We start from the raw sequence: 18641 nt of genomic DNA, 5'->3' as shown, positions 1-18641 counted from the left end.
CTCTCTCTCTCTCTCTCTCTCTCTCTCTCTCTCTCTCTCTCTCTCTGCACCCGCGTCTCTACACACATACACACGAGGACTCTTACATAATACATGCATATATTAACACGATTATGATCGCCCCGCGAAAAATCCGTGAGATTTTCCGATTTATCGACGCCTACGCGTTATGCGACCGATAGCAAGTCTTGACCCAATTCCGCCGCGGAGGACCCTTCGATTTATCAACAGTTAAACACTAACTAAATTGCCGACGAATAACACGTACGACATGCAGCGACCATGTTATGCACTTGTGGACACTGCGTGCAGTATGCGAGCTGTTAAGCAGCGGAGTGGCCGGAATATTCGGTCCCCAGGCCAAATCGACGGTGGACCACGTTCAGAGTACGTGCGATACCCTGGATATACCTCACATCGCCGCCAGATGGGATGCCGAACCGAAACGCGGAAACGTGGTGAATCTATATCCGCACGCCGACACGCTCTCCACGGTACTTCTTGCTCCTATTAATTATAATCCCGGTGAATTACGAATATCTGCCGACGATTCGTGACTCAACAAGAGTTCCTCATCTGAATAACAAACTGAAGATTCTGAGAAGCGCTCAGATCGAAAAAAAAAAATTGCACCGCGTAAAAGAGAAAGGTCCTCATTCGAATGATACACGTGGGTAATCGCTAGCATCGATTTTACATCGCGGAATCTAATTCTCGGCGCTGAATGTTTAGGTCTTTCAAGATATAATAGATGAGTTTCAATGGAAGGAGTACGCGATACTTTACGACAATACCGATGGCCTGATTCGTATGAATCGTCTGCTGAAATTGTCGAACATGAGCACTTCGGCGATGGTGTTTCACTTGGACGGTGGACCGAATTTTAGGTACGCACGCACGCACGCACGCACGCACGCAAGCACGCACGCACGCACGAATTATATAAATAGTTCTTTCCTCGAACGAGTCTCGTGCATGCGCGAGCGACGTTTGTCAAACCAAGTTATTATGCACCTGCACCATTATTCAGTCCAGCCGTAAATGCCAGAAAATATTACGATGATTTACGACACAACTGCGCGGATGCGAGGCAGACGCGTTGCTCGCGCGACCGCACGTGTCGCCATTACGAGGATTTCTTTCAAGACACGCAAGCGATCCGGGATTTAACGAGACGTTCTACCCGCAGGAGGACTATGCAAGAAGTCAAAAGGACCGGTTGCAAAAATCTCATAATTGACTGCTCGTACGACATCCTTGCCTCCGTTCTCGAGCAAGCGCAACAGGTCGGAATAATGTCGGAAAGATACAACGTGATCGTTGCTTCTTTGGTAAGACATCCGATGCTATCGCGATTCCCATTTCGTTCAACTTGACGTAATCAGCGTGCGACAAAATGATGAATCGACGAAAGAATCGGGAATACTTGAGAAAATATCGGTCATAAATTCGCAAGAAAACCTAATAAAAAAACTCCTTCGTAATCTTATAGACTGTTTCAATTCACCCTCCTGACACGATTTTTGAGAACGTATTTATGCAAACGTATAACTCGCGTTGTCCCATTGTTTATTATTAGGATCTGCAGACCCTGGATTTAGAACCGTACCGGTATTCCGGAGTGAATTTAACGGGTGTGCGTTTAATCGACCCGGAGAGCTCGACTGTCCAACACATTCTACGGGCTCGGTCTCTTAATTGGAATTTGACAGATGGTTCCCGTTTGAGGGTGGAGCCGGCTCTCGCTTACGACGCCGTGCAACTTTTCGCAAACGGCTACGCACGACTGCGTGACAGCGTCAGAGGAAATTTCAGAAAGCTGTTTTGCAATCGTACGGAAACTTGGGGGCACGGCTTCAGTCTGAGTAATTATATGCGAAACGTACGTACGCGAGTATTGCTTAATGTTTTTCTAGCGGCAAGACCTTTCTCGAATATTTTATCGATCGTATGCGTACATACATGAAATGGATTCGGAAGTCATCTCGACGTAGCTCGGACTTCGCGACATCGTGACCCGCTTCCACGAGTGACTCTGCATGTGCAACGTAACTCGTGCCGGCCAAAGAAATTCGCTTACTTCCTTCGGCCAATAATGTAAGAGAAGCGAACCGTGCACAGACGCGTCCGCGCTCGCGCGCGAATAAATTGCCAGTGAGAACGACGTCTCGGAGTAAGTTTCTGCCTAATGATACGTTCCCGGAGAAATCTTTGAAATTACCTCTAGGAGCGCATACACGGACTGAGCGGGATGATAAAATTCGACACAAACGGATTTCGGAGCGAGTTCCAATTGGACATCGTAAATCTAAGAAAGCAAGGTCTGCGGAAGGCCGGCGAGTGGAGGACGAATGTCGGCATACGGTGGAAGCCGGGATACAAGATTCCCGGTGTGGACGAGGAAAAGAGTTTACGCGACCAACATTTCATCGTCCTGATATCGTTAGTATGTTCCAACTGTCAGTGTAGATATGTGTTATCGCATTAATCTTAATTAAACGATCTGATTGGATGGCTGATGTGTGGATGTAATTTCTCGGGAGGTCTTCTTACGTATTAACAGGTTGAGACTTTATTATCTTGTTATGAGAAGAATATTGAACACGTTCAATAGAGATTTTATTGTTTGAAAATATATTTTACAAATTAATCGTGAGAGAGACTTTAGGGAAAATTAATTATAGCTAAATACTTTGATACTGGAAGTAAGAATGTACATAATATCTCATTGTATGTGTGTAAATGTTGAGATATAATGCACTCAGAGAAAAACATAGTGTAATGGCAACCATACAACTATATGAGTTTTATATTGCAGAATTATAATGTATACAACTCAGCAAATAATTTTGTAGTTATTGCAACTAAATTATTGCAATTAAAGCTAGAATTGCTATAATTACAAAATAGTTTGTTAAACCATATATCTTAATTCAACATACAAAGCTATGGTTGTCATCTATATAGTTGCCATTATGGCGTCATTTTCTCTGAGTGTCTGACGTTACTAAAACAATGAAGAATACTATTCCCGATTAAATTAGGATCAATTCCAGACGGATCCATACGGAATGCTCAAGCAATCATCCACCACATTGATTGGAAACGATCGGTACGAGGGCTTCGCGATCGATATAATTCAAGAGATGAGCAAGATACTGGGGTTCAATTACACGTTTCAAGTGCAGAGCGACAACATTTACGGGTCACTTAATAAGAAGACCGGTCAGTGGAACGGCATGTTGGGGAAAATAATCGCCGGCGTAAGTTGACGAGGCGAGACAACGCGTTTTTTGCAGAAAACCCTCGTGAACGGAATTGACGAGCGACGGGACTCGATCGATCTTCCCCGTCGTTTCGCGAGTAGTGCTGCTACCTTTCATCGTGCGCACGACGCGAAAGCGGCACGTTGTTGCTTCTTACATCGGTAAAGTAGCTACCTCTTCGCGTTCCTCTGATACATCGGTACGATGCAATTTCACGGTGTTTCGTTCCGCAAAATCGATCATCGTTCATATGAAAATTGATACTTATTAAAACGTAAAGGATATTTCCTTTTTACTTCTCCGTGTTTTTTTCTTGTTTTCTTAATAACACGACGACTAGTGTAAAACTAGTCCAATCTCTTATTAGTACAAAAACAAATCTCTTTTTATCCGATGCATGGTGTTTCTTACAGAAATGTGCTGCAACATGACTAATCCTCTCATTTAATTTTGAAGAAAGCGGATTTAGCGATCACGGATCTGACGATCACAGCGGAGAGGAAAAGCGCCGTCGATTTTACGACCCCGTTCATGAATTTAGGTACACTACGCTTGCACGTGTAGATAATGACAATCGCGCGAAACATAAATTGAAAAGCTCCAAAATCCGTTTACGCCTCGATCGATCGACATTTCAGGTATAAGCGTCCTGTTCAAACAGCCGACGACCGCTCCGCCGAGCTTGCTATCCTTCTTATTGCCGTACTCGAAAGAGGTTTGGGTGTATCTGATCGGAGCGTACATTGTCGTGACCTCATTGTTATTCCTGATCGGAAAACTCTGCCCGGTGGAATGGACAAATCCATATCCCTGTATTAGGGAGCCCGAAGAATTGGAAACACCCTTCACTCTCGCGGACACTCCGTTCCTCGTGATCGGTGCCTTATTGAAGGCTCCCACCGGATTTGCGCCCGCGTAAGTCGCGCTTCCCACTTTACAAAACTCCAGTCAGTATGCACAGCGTGAAGATGTTTTTGTTGCATCGAATTGAACGACTTATTGAACGCGCAATGAAGCTTCATCATGCCCGACGTAACAAGAAATTTTCTTTTCACGTAATTTTTTGTGAAGTATCAACTTCACGTAAATTAAATGTAAATAATACACGAGAGACCTGGAAGAAATGATCTATTCGAACTAATTTCTTTGTGGAAACTCACTTGAAAAACTCACGTTATTTTGTTGAAAGATTAGTTTCACAACTCGATTCAATGAGATCTACCTCATTTAGTCTTAATTAACACGGTTGCTAATTACCCAATTGTTTCCATGCAAAGACACATTTTTCACACAGCAAAGTGTACGAACGACACTGCCATTTTATTTGGCCTTTCCAGCACTTTTTATATGAAACAATTCGCATTTTAGAGGGATTTCAACGAGAGCCTTGGCTACGGCATGGTGGTTCTTCAATCTGATCATCGGATCAACCTACATCGCTAATTTAGCCGCCGCATTATCCACGAAATCCACCGTGTGGCCTTTCAAAGTAGCGGAGGAGCTCGCCTACCAGCAGAAAATTAAGTACGGCGCGAAGAAGGACGGTTCGACACTCTCGTTCTTCAAGGTGAGTGACATCCCGCAAGGGAAACGCGAGTAGAAACGTAGACAGTTAACGACTATCGATTACGGCGGCGCGCACTGCCTGACGATGATATCCCGGCGTGATTACTCGTGGAAGCGTCTACTCTCGCGGCGATCGATCTCGTTTTGCAGGACGCCTCGCATGAACCGTACGAGATTATGTATAATTACATGATGAATCACGCTGACGAGGTGCTTATGGGGAAGAACGAAGACGGCCTGCGGAAGGTGCAGCAGGAAAATTACGCGTTCCTCATGGAGTCCTCGTCAATCGAGTATATCAAGCAGAGAGAGTGTAACGTGACGCAGGTCGGTGGACTTTTAGACGCCAAAAGTTACGGGATCGCGATGAGAAAAGGTCGGTGCCTCGATTGTAATCTTACTATGTAAATGCATTGATCGAGACGCAGCATTATATTAGACGTACTTTGTAACGCGTCCACCGATTGGACGCCTGTCCGATCGGTGACGCGTTACAAACTGGCCGCGGTCTCATCACTTGAGAAAACGATCAAAACGAAGTAACTTGAAGCTACCTACAAAACGTCTCCTCTCTGATGACAGACGTGCGTTATCGTACGAACCTGAACGGCGCCATACTCAAGCTCAAAGAAAACGGCGTGATGCACGAATTGCAAACTAAATGGTGGAAAGAAAAGCGCGGCGGCGATAAATGCAGCGTACGTGACGATGTCTGTCTGTGTGTATTTTCGCCTTGTTTGTCCTGTAGCAAAAATTACGTCGAACGATACGTAATCCCCTTGGACATGCCTCAGCACTCAAGTAGTTGCGTGGTTACTGATGCATCCGCTTTTTATAACGTTTCGTAATAATGCAAATAGTCCCGAAGAACACGCACCGGCTTTAATTCTGGCTTATCTGGACGGACCAAGTTTTTGTGGGCAAATAAAAGGGTTTGTGGGTACAGTCAGCACAAATGCTTGCCGCAACCTGAATAAAGTCTAACTTGACTAGAGAAAAATGTGCCGACGCAAATTACTTGTTCAAACGCGTAAAGGACAGTCGTCGAACAACGATCTCACTTTACGTCCTACTCTGTCTCACGTTGAACACAAGATATGCTGGGTGAAATAATCAAAATTCGACCTCATGCAAATTACCTCAATGCTTTGAATAACCGTTTATCAATGGCTCTGATAACTCAGATGATAAATAAGAAACTGTTCTTTTTACAGGAAAAACCGCAAGTAAAAGTCGCGCCATTGAATTTCGAAGACGTCGGTGGAGTATTTCTCATTATGATAAGTGGGGTCACGTTGTCCTGGTTTTACGCGGGATGGACGTTCCTCTGGAATATTCGAAATATCGCGGTCAAACAGAACGTAATTACACGCGCTTCACGACTCTCTCTCTCTCTCTCTTTTTCTCTCTCGTATATCTATTCGCTACGTAATTAATGCTAGAGCTATAAAAATCGCGTGTTTTGCGTTGCAGGTGTCCTACAAAGAGGAGATCATAGAGGAGTTGAAATTCCTAACCAGATGCAAGAGCAAAAAACTCGTTAGGAGGAGGAAGAAGTCTGCCGAGATAATCGAGAGAGATAGCGCCGATTCAAGTTCATCATAAAGCGCGTGTCACTTTCGTAATGATTCTTTCACGGTAAATAAAATTTCGTGTATAACAAGTGTGTGTAATAAGTGTCATTGCAAAGGCCTTGCGCTCGCGACGTTATTTTATGAGACAGAGAGCGCGTTATATAATGTTGCAAAGAGCCTGAAGCTTTTCAAAAAAAAAATCCATTTTATGGAACGTAACATAAAAATTTTTCTTTCTGTAAATCAAAAATATAGTATCTGAAATATGATAAAACGCATAAATAACACAATTTCTTTTTATCAAGTACCGATCCTACATGCCTTAATTCTGAATATGTTACTGAGAAAGAGCAGAGTACCTTAACTCAAATTGTCATCCAGGAGATGGAGCTGAGCGAAATACGCACATTTTCGAAAATACACTTTTGTAAACGCGAATATTACTTTAAAAAATTGTAAAAAATTTTCGAATCTCGGTCAAACAGAGAAATTATTTGTATAAATAATTTTTTTAACTTTTTACACGTTTTGTTTAAACATTTTATTACTTATACAAATAATCTTACACATTTGACTTTATATTCATAATCAGCAAATCAAAAATGCCTATATCTTGTACTCAATTTTATTTCTTATGCATTTTTATTGTACTTGTTGATGATAGGAGTGAGAACATTAAAAAGCTATAAACTGCTCGTGAAACTCAAAGTGGGCCAAAATGAACAAATATGATCTAAATACTTTTTGTACTTCTATTTGTGCCAATTTAGAAAGAAATCGGAGTGTACTTTTTGGATATGTTTACTTGTTAGGAGCGGGAATTTTGGAAAATTATTTCGAAGATTCTAAGTATGTTACTTGCCCAGAATGCCCCAGATATAAAATATTAATTAATCATATATAATAATATTATATATATTATTGATATTAATAAAAGTAAATAGTGTATCACTTCCTCCGCAATTGATATAGCCCCTCTCCTTTCTCACTATCTTAATTTTTCCACATTTGGTCAGTGATTATAAGAAAAACACTGTTTATTGTATACAAATTATGTATGTAAAATTTTAGATTGATATCTTGAATAGATTTCAAATACCGATTTTTGTCCATAAGAAGGAGCACTGAGCATACTGTGCATCGCTTCGGCGAATCCCCATCGAGGGACACGAAAATATTGCGCAAGTTCTGTAAAGGCGTGGTAACGATTATCCGCTGCACAGAGCTGCACTGAAATAACGCGAGGGAAATGAGCACCTCACGATAAACGCTTCCCTTGAAACTGTAATCGTACTGACGATTGCGGTGTATATCGTCGCATGCATAAGGAAATCTCCATATGCAATCGGTCGCCCTTGAAACCTACATAGCGCTTTCAAGTTACGCACACTCCGGCGCGAGTACGTCGCAGGAGAGAACTGTCTTTACCGCCGTCCACGGGGATCCCAATGATGATAAAATTTTATGTTACATTTGACGTCGGGACTACGCGCACACGCATACACTCGCGGATATTTACAGTGTGTGTATCCGGCGATATCGTAAAGAGTTACGTATACCTGGCATTGTTTTATAAGAAGCCCCCGACTTCGCCCAGAGTCCGAGTTTCCCGCGAGCGACCAGTGACATAACGATCGGCCTCCTCCACTCGTCGTTGTTATCGACGAGTAGAAGATGCACTTCTCGACGTTAAACACAGCAATCGCGGACCGTGCTCTCGGGCCGTGCACGCATAATGGAGGAGTCCCGTGAAAATCCCTCCTAATGCATCCCAAGTGGGTAGGCGAGCAAATAATGGGGTTGTCTAACAGACTACTAGACGCATGCACAATTCTACCCGCGGCGCTAATACATTCTCTCTCTCTCTTTCTCTCTCTCTCTCTCTCCCTCTCTCTCTCTCTTTCCTCCTTGGAGGAATTCACTGCTGGCAACTCGGAACTCGGAACGCTGTATGCCGGCGTTTCTGAAAACTATTCCGTGGAAGAAGCGTTCTTCACCACGCCTACGAAGTTCCGCGAATTTTTGCGTCGCTCTGTTATTTCGCCCCGGGAATGTGTATCGACCGGTGGTAGCGTTAGAATCAACGGCAATTGCAGTAGAAGCGGGAAAAAATATTAGAAACATTCTTTAATTAGCAAAGAAAAAGAATTACATGAAAATGTCCACAGTACGTCCATTATTTTTGCGTCCAGACGCGTAAATCTCCTAATATTTTTAATTTACGATCTGTACAATCATGGAAGAATAATGGGAAATTCTTCAGTTTGGTTCTCCTCCGTGGAAAGTTCTACTGGCTGGGCGAGACGTACGAAAATAATGGCATCCAGCGTTACCAGTTCCAGTCCCCCGGCAATATTTAGAATCCGAGGCGGCATTCCCCGAAGGTGCCAACGGAGAATCGCGAATACGCGCGATTAAATTATATATTACGTCATTAGACATAATATTAATGCGTACGCGAGATAAGACGGTGAAACGTGGTAGTCGGACGATTAAGGACTCGTCGGCCTCATAGGGTCGTTAAGGATCGTAGCTTATCTCGTGCATTTTGTCGTAAACACATCCACGCGCGCATTCACCGGCAACAGTCATCCGTACGCGATCGAAGCAACAAAGAAGATTCAGCGAGAGATAGAACGCAACGGCGCGTAACCGCTCCGGTATCCGCGCGACCAAGGATCAGGTTGTTGAGCGATCAAAGTCGCGCGCACACCTCTCCGTCGGGAATTCGCCTCCGGTTTACGAGGCACTGTTGCCCTCGACCGATGACACAGACCCTCAGGAATCTGCGACCACCACCGCCGCCGCCACCGCCGCCGCCGCCGCCACCACCATCGCATCTCGCCGGGATAAATCCGACGGAGACACGGCCTGGCCTGGCGCGGCGCGGTGAGCATCTTCGAGAAGCGCGTCTCCGAGCCGCTTTATTCAAAGGCAGCGCGTCCTCCCGCCGCGGAGGAGAGAGAGTCGCGGGTGGGGAAACGCACCGCGCTCGTAAGGTAGTATTAAAAGGCCATTAAACGGCTCGACATGACGTACGGCTTTGTGCGCGCGAGCGCGAGCGCGTGCAAGCCGAGAAGAATCGCCGGCGAACCAAAGTTCTCTCCTACCTGCCTACCTGACTGCCTGCCTGCCTGCCGACTAACCACCACACTTGCTCGCCTCGCCCCGTGCAAATAAGAAAACGCGGAGAAGGCTAGATACGTCCGTTCATTTCGTCCTACAAGCCGGCCGCCTGTCCTCTGATTAGGGAAACCGGTGGTGTCGCGCGAAATTTATGAGTACCGGCCGCGTCCACGACGGAGAGGACCGGAGAGGACCTGGCCTGGCCCGCGGTAGTCTCCTCTCCATCTCCCGTCGTGGTCCACACCACTGATTAGGGAAACCGGTACTGCGAAATTTACGATCGGCGCGTGCACGCTGCGATATTTGCACAACTATGAACCTCTCTACGAGCTCAATATCATGCGCGAGATCCGCGTTACAAAGTTCCACTAACGCTGCGCGTTCGCCTTGGATTCTGTAAGGATAAAGTGGAAATCTGAGAAACAGAACGAAAGAGATTCTTTGTTAAGACTAACGGTACGTTTCCGGATTTCACAAGACACCGGAGATATCCGCGGAATCGAGTTTCTTCCCTTTTTGTGAAATCACGAAGACGAACCACACGCGGAACATATCTTTCTACCGTTACAACCATATCGGTGCATCTTAAGCTCGAACGAACATAGCTAACTCCGATTACGACTCAATACGAAACGTGAGTAAGCAAACGGACAGCCGTGGAGTTCAGACTCAACACTTGGAAGTTCGCGCGTTGCCTTAACCAAGCAAGATGGAATTACTTCGGCTGGCCGGCTACACGCCAGCACTTCGAATCGCTTCTTACAGCACAAGAGTGCAATGGCGAAGTCTATTATTCGTATCTCCCAAGTAAAGCAAAGCCGGCTTCATCGAGAAAATGTTTACGCAACCCTGACAAATCAACATTGTTTGTTTTGTTATGCTATTTGCTAATGCGAATTATTTTGAAAAATCTTCGACGATCTCAAGAGAAACGAAGAATGATATGGCAGGCCACTTCATGATCTCGCTCTTTGGGTCACGACTCGCTGTGAAACATCATCGTCGCGCGATCTGTCTCGACATGTTGAGGACTTAACGGCGAAATGTCCAACAGAAACACGCGTCCTCCGGCCGTTAATCGTCGTTATCGCGACGACAAAGCGAAATTAGTGGTGCACCTAGCACGGCCGACGAAAATTAGGGAAGATTAACGTGCGTTTTCCATTACCCGCATTCCGCGACGCGGTGCTGGCGAGCCGTCCGCGGATGTGCGATACGAGGTGCAAATATCCACTTTGCGTGCGCGCGTCCGTGAAATCTTAATGTCCGCGGATCTACTTTTAATGCGTCGCCTCGCCTAGTTGCCGGCAGTCTCGTTTGCACCGACGAGACCGCGGATGCATCCAGATTATCCGGTTCTTTATTGCGCACTTATTTCAGATCGCTCGCTTTTTCATTCAGCCACGTGCACTCAGGTGTGCTGCCATGCATCCGCGTCCACGTCTACCGGGATCTCCCGCTTGATCGACGTCATCCAATCGCGGGCTTTCGTTGGGAAAATATCTTCCGGCGATCGTCTCGAAAATACTCTCACTCGGTTTCAACGCAAAATATTTCTTTTTTGCGGAATACACGCAATTTGAGATGTGTGAAAAATAGTAGCCAAGTTCTAACATATCGCTAATAGAAAAAAAGACTATAAAGTGCACATTGCTTCACCGCAAACAAAATCAAACACGTTTTCAATAGAATATCATTTGCAAATAGCTCTTTCTTGTCCCTTTCTGTCTGAAGAAATTTTGCATTTTGATCACTGAGCCCGTAATAAAGGATACTTCATCAAGACAATTCAACAATTTGTATCTTTGTAGATACCGCATTGAATTAATTTCCTTTTTGAGGAAGAATACACGATCAATTAAACCAAATAGCTAACATTTTCACTTCTTATTTCATACGTAATGCTCAATATCACGAGCATAAATTCTAATCAGAAGATTGCCACATCCTATCAGTCGGGAGATAATTTCGCACGTTCTTACAGAGCTGAATGTCGAATCGCTCGCGGCGTATCGCGCGATCGCCGCGAACGATGGATAACGTAATTACTCATGCGAGCGATCTAACGATGATACGAGTGTTTTGTTCGCATAGCCGATTAAGGAGTCTCTCTCTCTCTCTCTCTCTTTCTCTCGCAAACTCTGACCGCGGGCAAATAATTCCGCGTCCTAACGACTCGGAAACGGCAGAGAGAAAAAAAGTAGCACGGCTAAAAAAAGAGGATCCCGGAGAGAGTGAATTCGCGCGAGCGAGCGAACCGCGAGAATATCTCGGCTTCGGGAAGTCGAGGTCACTCGTTCGTTGGAGACGGAACTTACGAGCTGGACGAATTAACTTTCCTATGTAATCTCGTAGCAAGCCGCGCGCTCGAGAGCAACGCAACTAGTACGAGTTGATAAATATGACGCTAATGGCTATTATCGTTTCAGGGGCGCAATCATCGTGCAATTCTCGGATGGTATGCGTGCGTCGGCACCGCGACACGATCTGCAAAACAGATCCGCGGTGCCGGCGGACGTACGATAAGGTCGAAGCCTACAAAGAGACGTCGCTTAATAAGTAGCAACCGCGTATCTTTATACAGGTATATTTACGTTCTCCGCGAGCGCCGCCTTATCTGTGCACGCAATTTAGATTCAAAAGCGACGGAACACTCCGGGTAGATAGCGAAGTCGGGAATGCCGGCCGGTTCAACGGTATGCTTCGCATCAACCAAGAATCGCCATTTGTTATTGCCGAAGAATAAACGAGCGTCTGCTGTATTCTCAGCGGATAAATTTGCGCGACGAATCTTGGTGTTTGTCACTGCGCGGCGAATCTTGGTGTTTGTCACTGCGCAGCGGAGCAAGAAATACATGCCGAGTGATTCGACGGAAATTTCGGTCCTCCGGGAAAATTCATTTCCCGCGCGCTGCAGAAAATCACAAAGAAACGGTCGCGCGAACAGTGCAACGCGCGAACGCCGGTAATCGGTCAAGTGGAATGTAAATTTGAGCCGGCAGGCGGACCGTCCTGAAGGGACAGCGCAAGGGAAGTATCCGGAGGGAGGTGAAGGAAGATTAAGTGCTACGTAGGACGAACAATGCGACGCGCGTCGCGGAGCCGCGAGTCTGTCCTGCTCCGTTGTCAACGACGCGCCTCCGTTCACGGTTGAATAGATCGATCGCGGATCGAGGCAAGTCTGAAAATGGCCTGCTCTCCGCCAATGACACACCAGTGGAAATAACCGTTCGCGGACAGCCGTCGCGCGAACTTACGAGACGAGTGCAAAGTCACTTCGAGATACACCTCAATTTAAAACTGATTTGCCGACACATGAAGTACACGAATACTGAGCGAAAGAAAGAAAAGAGTGAAGGAAAGGAAAGTGGCGTGTATTTAAAACTCGATTTGATGCACAGCGATAATACGCACGCGATCCATAGGTTGCATTCGTCTTTTCGAGAAATTATAGCTCGCAACACAAAGCGCGATCTTTTCCTAAGCTTCGGCAAATGACGGTGTTTTGCATCGGCATTCCGAGTTAGAAACCGGCGAGTTAGAACACACGGTCATTATCGTAATCCCCGGCTGAAAGAATGGCGAAGAGGCACATTCGATTTCCGACTTAAGGGACCTGGCGGCGCAAGAGGGGCTTAGCAGAAGCGGACATTTGTCGCGGATGCACGGCGACGGAGCGGCGCAACGTCGGCTAACGGTACTTCTCCCACGTTCGATTAATATAGGTAATTTAATACGAGAACTCTGACCAAGGCATCCGCGCACGGCGTGCCACGTTCGAGCGGATGACGGATCACGCGAGTCAGCGTACACGGAGCGCCTGCGTTATTACCCACGTGGAACGCAAAATGTAAATTCCGCCTCTTAGGGATCGCGAGAACTGATCGCGCGCAAACGAGTTGCGAAAACGCGGAGTCCCGCAATGCACGGCAACTCGTCCGCGTTTTTCCTTCTGGTCTTCTTTTTCGCGAAATACCGTCAAACTATTACGCCGAAGGACCGAAAGCCCGGGAATCCTTCAATATCCAGACGAGACTCTATAAAATCGATGAAGAAAGTTCAGCAGTAAAATTAATAATGATACTATAAAGCACCCCGGGAAAGAAATGTCGAGACGTAAAACACAATTCTTAGTTCTTCGTCAACGAGCGACGGGGGAACTAATGGAATGGATTCGGCCCATTCACCTTGAATTGCAGAAGGCTGAGAACCTTTATGGCGATGGGGGGAAAAAGAATTGAATATTTCAACTTTAGTAGACCGATTTTCACCCTGCCGGCTAAGGTTTTTTAGCATCGACAAGAAAGAATCCAGTTACGATATTGGGCAAGAAATGAGAAAATTAGAAATCTCATTTTAGCCAATGTAATTTTTCGTAATACTATCTTGACTAATTTTCTTCGGATTATGCAATAAACAAGCGACATTCCGAAACCAAATTTAGATTCTAGATTGTCGTTAAGCCTACAAATATCGTCCAATTTGTAGGCCAGTAAAGAATCTCGGGATATGGCGTTTATATAAACTATTGTATTTTTTTGATATTACGAATCATTGAAACTTATTGCTGTTTTCTTCATGTGAAGATTCAAAAGAAATGCTTGCTTCCCGAGTGTTTACCCGAGTCGAAATTTTGATTCTACATTGAGCCTGCAAATTTCGTCGAACTTGAAGAGTCAATGAAGAATCTCGAAATATACAAACTATTGGACTTACCTTAATGCTGCAAATGACTGTTTACTGTCGCTTTCTTTCAATGATAAAGATATTAAAAAAGCTCGAAGAAACACTCGTTCAAAAATCATTTAATACTCAAATGTTATTCTTAATTATTTTGATATTATTTAATATTCGCGATTATTTTAATCCCTTGAATAGTACTCCTGGAAAAATAGCGTAATAAAACATTAAATTCCTTTTGATTTATTTAAATTATAATATTTTTTTTAATTTCACAAATGAGATATATTTTTCAAAATTCAAACGAAATAGCAATAAAGAAAAAAATCTAGATATCCTTATTTTAAAAATTCTTGCGTAAAGTCGTGCAACATTTCAAATCACCAAATAAGAGATTAATAGAATCGTTTACACGTTTAAATTACGGAAGATTCGAGATCTGATGTTTAATTCGATATTTTCGAACAAAATAGCGGAGTCTAGAAACACACGACGCCATCAAAGCTGTCGCTCCGGAGAAATGCCGGAACAGTTAAGTATATAGATGCATCAAATGCATAAAAAAACAACATTCGCAAGGCCATTTGCGATAATCGCCCTGCCTGGCTGGAAAACCTCAAACAACATGCATCATTTATGCAAACTCCAGAAAAGATAAGAATTTTCAGCCGTCAAGCCGGTTCAAATCAACTAACTATTTAATCCCTTTTAGATCGGATAAGTGGATGTTGAATTATTGAATAAAAATTAATGCGTAGATAAATGGGTAAAACAAAAAGATAGATAAAAGAATAAGACAATCTCATCTCTTTCTTGTTTTTCCTTTTTTTCTTCTTCTCTTTTTCCTTTTTTTTTAAGGGAAGTTTTGATGAGATTTGTAGCTCTTAAAAGAGCTGATATGAAGCTGGAAAGGTAAAAATGACAGTTATGTGACTAATAATGCTATTTATCAATAACATTTAATTTTAGATTCGGTATAATAACAAAGATTAAATAGAAACAAAAAGAGGCATTAGTTGATGTTAAAAAATTAAACTCGCGGCCAAAGAAGCATTATTAGACGTGAAAATCAGCACTTGCGATATTTATATTATATTCCAAGGCTGGTATTCATAGTGATGTAAATTATTTAAGATTTTTTATTTAGAACGTAATTAGACTCATATATTCATGGATCTCGGCTTTTTGGACCAATATTTCTTGCATAAAATAGTGTAACAAATTGTAATAATGTAATAAATGTAACTATTAATCGCGAAGATTAATAAAGCTATGATTATATGATGACAAACTATGAATACCGACCTAAATTTCGACTCGAGTATTGTTATATTCTCGGTAAATTTATCAAACGTCTGTTAAAAACAGAAATTTCCTACATAATAAATAATTTAGCACACCTTGAAAATATATGATGTACCACTACCCACGTCTCAGCGTCCTGCATTCTGCATCCTCATCCTGGCTTCTCAATCTAATATCCTGGTTGCTCCGTCATTGCACTGACACTGACACTCGCGACGATTCAATCGAAAGTATACGTGTTAAATAACGCGATGCCGACGAGAGACCAATTAAGTATCTCAAAAGACGAAATAGTTTAATCACCCAAGAAGAACAACAAATAACACACCGACACACGCAGTCCGTGATATACGTGTCGCTCGCCGGCCCGGAACTGAATGGAAAGCTCCGGGAAAGTCCGCGCGGGATAAAAGTAAATTTGACTCTCTTGTTTGCGAATGTTTCGATTGTGTAGAGCAACAATAAATAGGCACGTAGTACGCGTGTCGCTCGCCGGCCCGAGACTGAATGGAAAGCTCCGGGAAAGCCCGCAAGGCACATAAGTAAATTTGACCGCTCTGAAGGTCCCGGACGTTTTGACTGTGCGATCGCCTAGACTCATTGATGAACGACGACTGTTGGCGACGGAAGAGAATGGTGTTTACACTTTTTGCAAGTTGTACCGTTACTCTCACGCGTCGCACATTTTTTTGTAACCAAACATTACATTACGTTTGAAGATATAATCGTCTAAGAAAAATGCTAATAAATGAAAAGCCTCTAAAGATATCGACGCGATAAAAATAGACTAAGCGAAATAAAAACTACTTCTACTTGCATCAGCAGAGTTACATTAATCGAGTAGCACAAGGAGCATTAAAAGACAACATCTACACTTTCGGGACTTATAGCATATTCCAAATTCGTCTCGGAACGCGTCTATTTCGAGCTGTTGGAAGCTCGGATTTTACGCAGACGAGGGCAAATAAATTTGAGACTCGGGATTTAATGGATTTGCTCTTAATCTTTCGATTAATTCGCCGGCCAACTAACGATACAATTCGCTGAATCCGTTTAATTCCCCGTCCGGTTGACGATAAAATCTAAGAATTCTGCTTATTTACGGAGCATTGCGAAGGATGCGCTTACTTCGGATTGTTACGAGCTGGCCAGAGTCTTTTTTAATTCTCGACATACGGCGCCGTATTGGCCGAACGGGACTAACTTTCGCTGTAAACGTTCTTTTCCGTGCGGACTTTCACTATCGTCGGGTCGTCCTTAAAATGCTTGCGCGCCGGTCGGGGAGCTGCAACCGGGTATAAACACGGCTACTCGGCCATCTGCACGGTGCATCGGCCAATTTATACTCGCGAGATTAATTTCAAGAGCTCGTTCCTCGAGATGTAGGCGCGGCGAGAAGTAAAATTTAATTACGCGGCGCAGACGAGTATCGGGCACGGAGAGGACCGGGAGGGAACAGAGCATAGCGATCATACATACAGGGTGTTCTAATAACGTCGTAATCTCTCTTCTTTCGCTTGAAATCAAGTTGTATTTCTCGATATTCTTGATTAAAATTTTCGGATCAGACTACCGACCGATGTTATTTTCTTCAATTAAGAATGATATCCCCGTTCGAATAAATATTTTTTATTTTCCGGATACTCTCCGCGATTCCTAGCACAATCCTCTAAGAGTAAAATCTCAGAAACATCAAATAGGATTTTCCTCTGGGACTCATATTAGATATTTGTACCCATTTTCCACGATTCAAATCCTGATAACTCTTTCTCTCTCGGATCGAGTTCTACTCACACAGATCCTTACAGATGCTTCCACTACTGAGCACTACGTGCCGATATCGCGAAAATCTCGAATCGAGGCGAATGACACGCGCGTGAAAACACTCGATTCGGCAAGCAGCCGCACGTCGTCGTTTTCGCGAAATGATTTCCCGGTTGGCCGACCTTTCATTAAAGTCGGGTACTTGGTCGCGCACGATTACTCGTCTCCGTGAGAACGTGGAAAAGGAGACGATTTAGCGAGAGCGCAGTGGGATGTTTTCCTGAGAGATACACGCCGGTAGATTATCCCCGCAGTCGTGGCGGCTAGGAGAGAGGAAGGTGCCCTCTCGCTCGCTCTCTCGCTCCCCCTCTCTTCCACTCGGCCGGTAGTCGCGAACCCACGCCGGCGAGATAAGGCACCCGTAATTGACCATAACTCAAGGAAATGAAGCGGCGAACGGTACCGTGCATCTATATTCCGCCTGTGCTCCGACGTTAGGCGAGTTAACCTTCGGCCCCCGAGTGGCACCGCCGCCGTTGCAGGATGTATCGTCCTCCCTCGTGCTTCGGCCCCTCCTCTCTCGTCTGCGGAAGATGTACTTCTCGTATCTCGCGGATACCAGACGAAACCGCGATTCGATAAGCCGTGCACGCACGGTGCCCGCGAAGGGATTCGCGTCGTACACTCTAGTGTCGTCCACTTCGCTACCGACGTCTTGAGTAGATGCCGATTGCAATTTGCTAATCTCGACACAATCGGGAAATTTAATCGTGACAAATTCGCAAATAAGAATTTTACAACTGAGGAATCTTCCATGATAGCCTTCAGGACGACGCCATCAACGGTGTGGGGATCCCTTAAGAATGACTCCGCGCAACACGTAGCTCGAGAGAGCTCTCGTAACGTGTAATCTCACCAATATCACCGCGAGATCGAGCTGTCGACGGGCGTTTCCGCGCGCACAATTGCGTTCGTTAACGTTACAAGGCGTTTCTGCGTCGATGCGATTCGTCACATCGTTACATCGACGCCCGATTCTTTTTCGCGCGATCGTCATGGGACAAAGCGAACATTCCGTCGATGCCTTCATGTACGCGATCCTACGCCTAGCACGCTGAATCGCGATCCTCCAGTCAGCGCGCCGCTCCGTGCAGACAGTCCGCGATAAAGTCGTTAACGGAGATTTGCGTATCCCCGCGAGAAGTTACGACCGTCCCGCTGTATTTCGCTTGTATCATTTTCTACTCGTCGTACAGTAAAATATGCGAAAGTGTAAACCGGCCTTAGAGTGTACTGACTCGGCGCGAGCAGCATGTAATTCCTCCTGCAAATTATGGTAAGACAAACTAGCCAACTTTCG

The 18641-nt window shown here is 44.6% G+C and overlaps 2 protein-coding genes across 8 annotated transcripts in view; one reads left to right on the top strand and one right to left on the bottom strand.

The window, feature by feature from the left end:
* The window catches only part of LOC116847067 (glutamate receptor ionotropic, kainate 2-like), a 7728-nt gene extending 893 nt beyond the window's left edge, over window positions 1-6835 (top strand). Inside the window, exons 3-15 of one of the 2 annotated variants that reach the window (XM_032821657.1) lie at window positions 313-494; window positions 733-887; window positions 1190-1331; window positions 1580-1882; window positions 2228-2446; window positions 3057-3263; window positions 3723-3807; window positions 3905-4181; window positions 4635-4833; window positions 4983-5208; window positions 5415-5530; window positions 6047-6193; window positions 6306-6831. In XM_032821657.1, the coding sequence (XP_032677548.1) occupies window positions 313-494; window positions 733-887; window positions 1190-1331; window positions 1580-1882; window positions 2228-2446; window positions 3057-3263; window positions 3723-3807; window positions 3905-4181; window positions 4635-4833; window positions 4983-5208; window positions 5415-5530; window positions 6047-6193; window positions 6306-6437 (2390 nt within the window). In that variant the 3' untranslated portion in view covers window positions 6438-6831. Of the gene's footprint in view, window positions 1-312; window positions 495-732; window positions 888-1189; window positions 1332-1579; window positions 1883-2227; window positions 2447-3056; window positions 3264-3722; window positions 3808-3904; window positions 4182-4634; window positions 4834-4982; window positions 5209-5414; window positions 5531-6046; window positions 6194-6305 lie in introns of both variants that reach the window. The other variant, XM_032821658.1, reaches the window with a different exon arrangement.
* Window positions 1-18641, bottom strand: part of LOC116847073 — a 280111-nt gene that overhangs the window by 144328 nt on the left and 117142 nt on the right. For 2 of the 6 annotated variants that reach the window (XR_004378655.1, XM_032821675.1), the window contains exon 1: window positions 15613-16216. The exons of the other annotated variants lie outside the window; for them this stretch is intronic. Coding sequence is in view for 1 of the 2 variants with exons in the window: in XM_032821675.1 (XP_032677566.1) it covers window positions 15613-15659 (47 nt within the window). In the remaining variant the exon portion in view is untranslated. Of the gene's footprint in view, window positions 1-15612; window positions 16217-18641 lie in introns of those variants that run through there. 6 annotated transcript variants of the gene reach the window in all.

Source organism: Odontomachus brunneus, unplaced genomic scaffold (assembly GCF_010583005.1).
Source record: "Odontomachus brunneus isolate Ranch 3 - 2012 unplaced genomic scaffold, Obru_v1 Obru_scaffold_073, whole genome shotgun sequence".
In the NCBI taxonomy this organism is placed as follows: domain Eukaryota; kingdom Metazoa; phylum Arthropoda; class Insecta; order Hymenoptera; family Formicidae; genus Odontomachus; species Odontomachus brunneus.
Note: the sequence above shows the minus strand (reverse complement) of the source record. Positions and strands in the feature narration are given on the sequence as shown.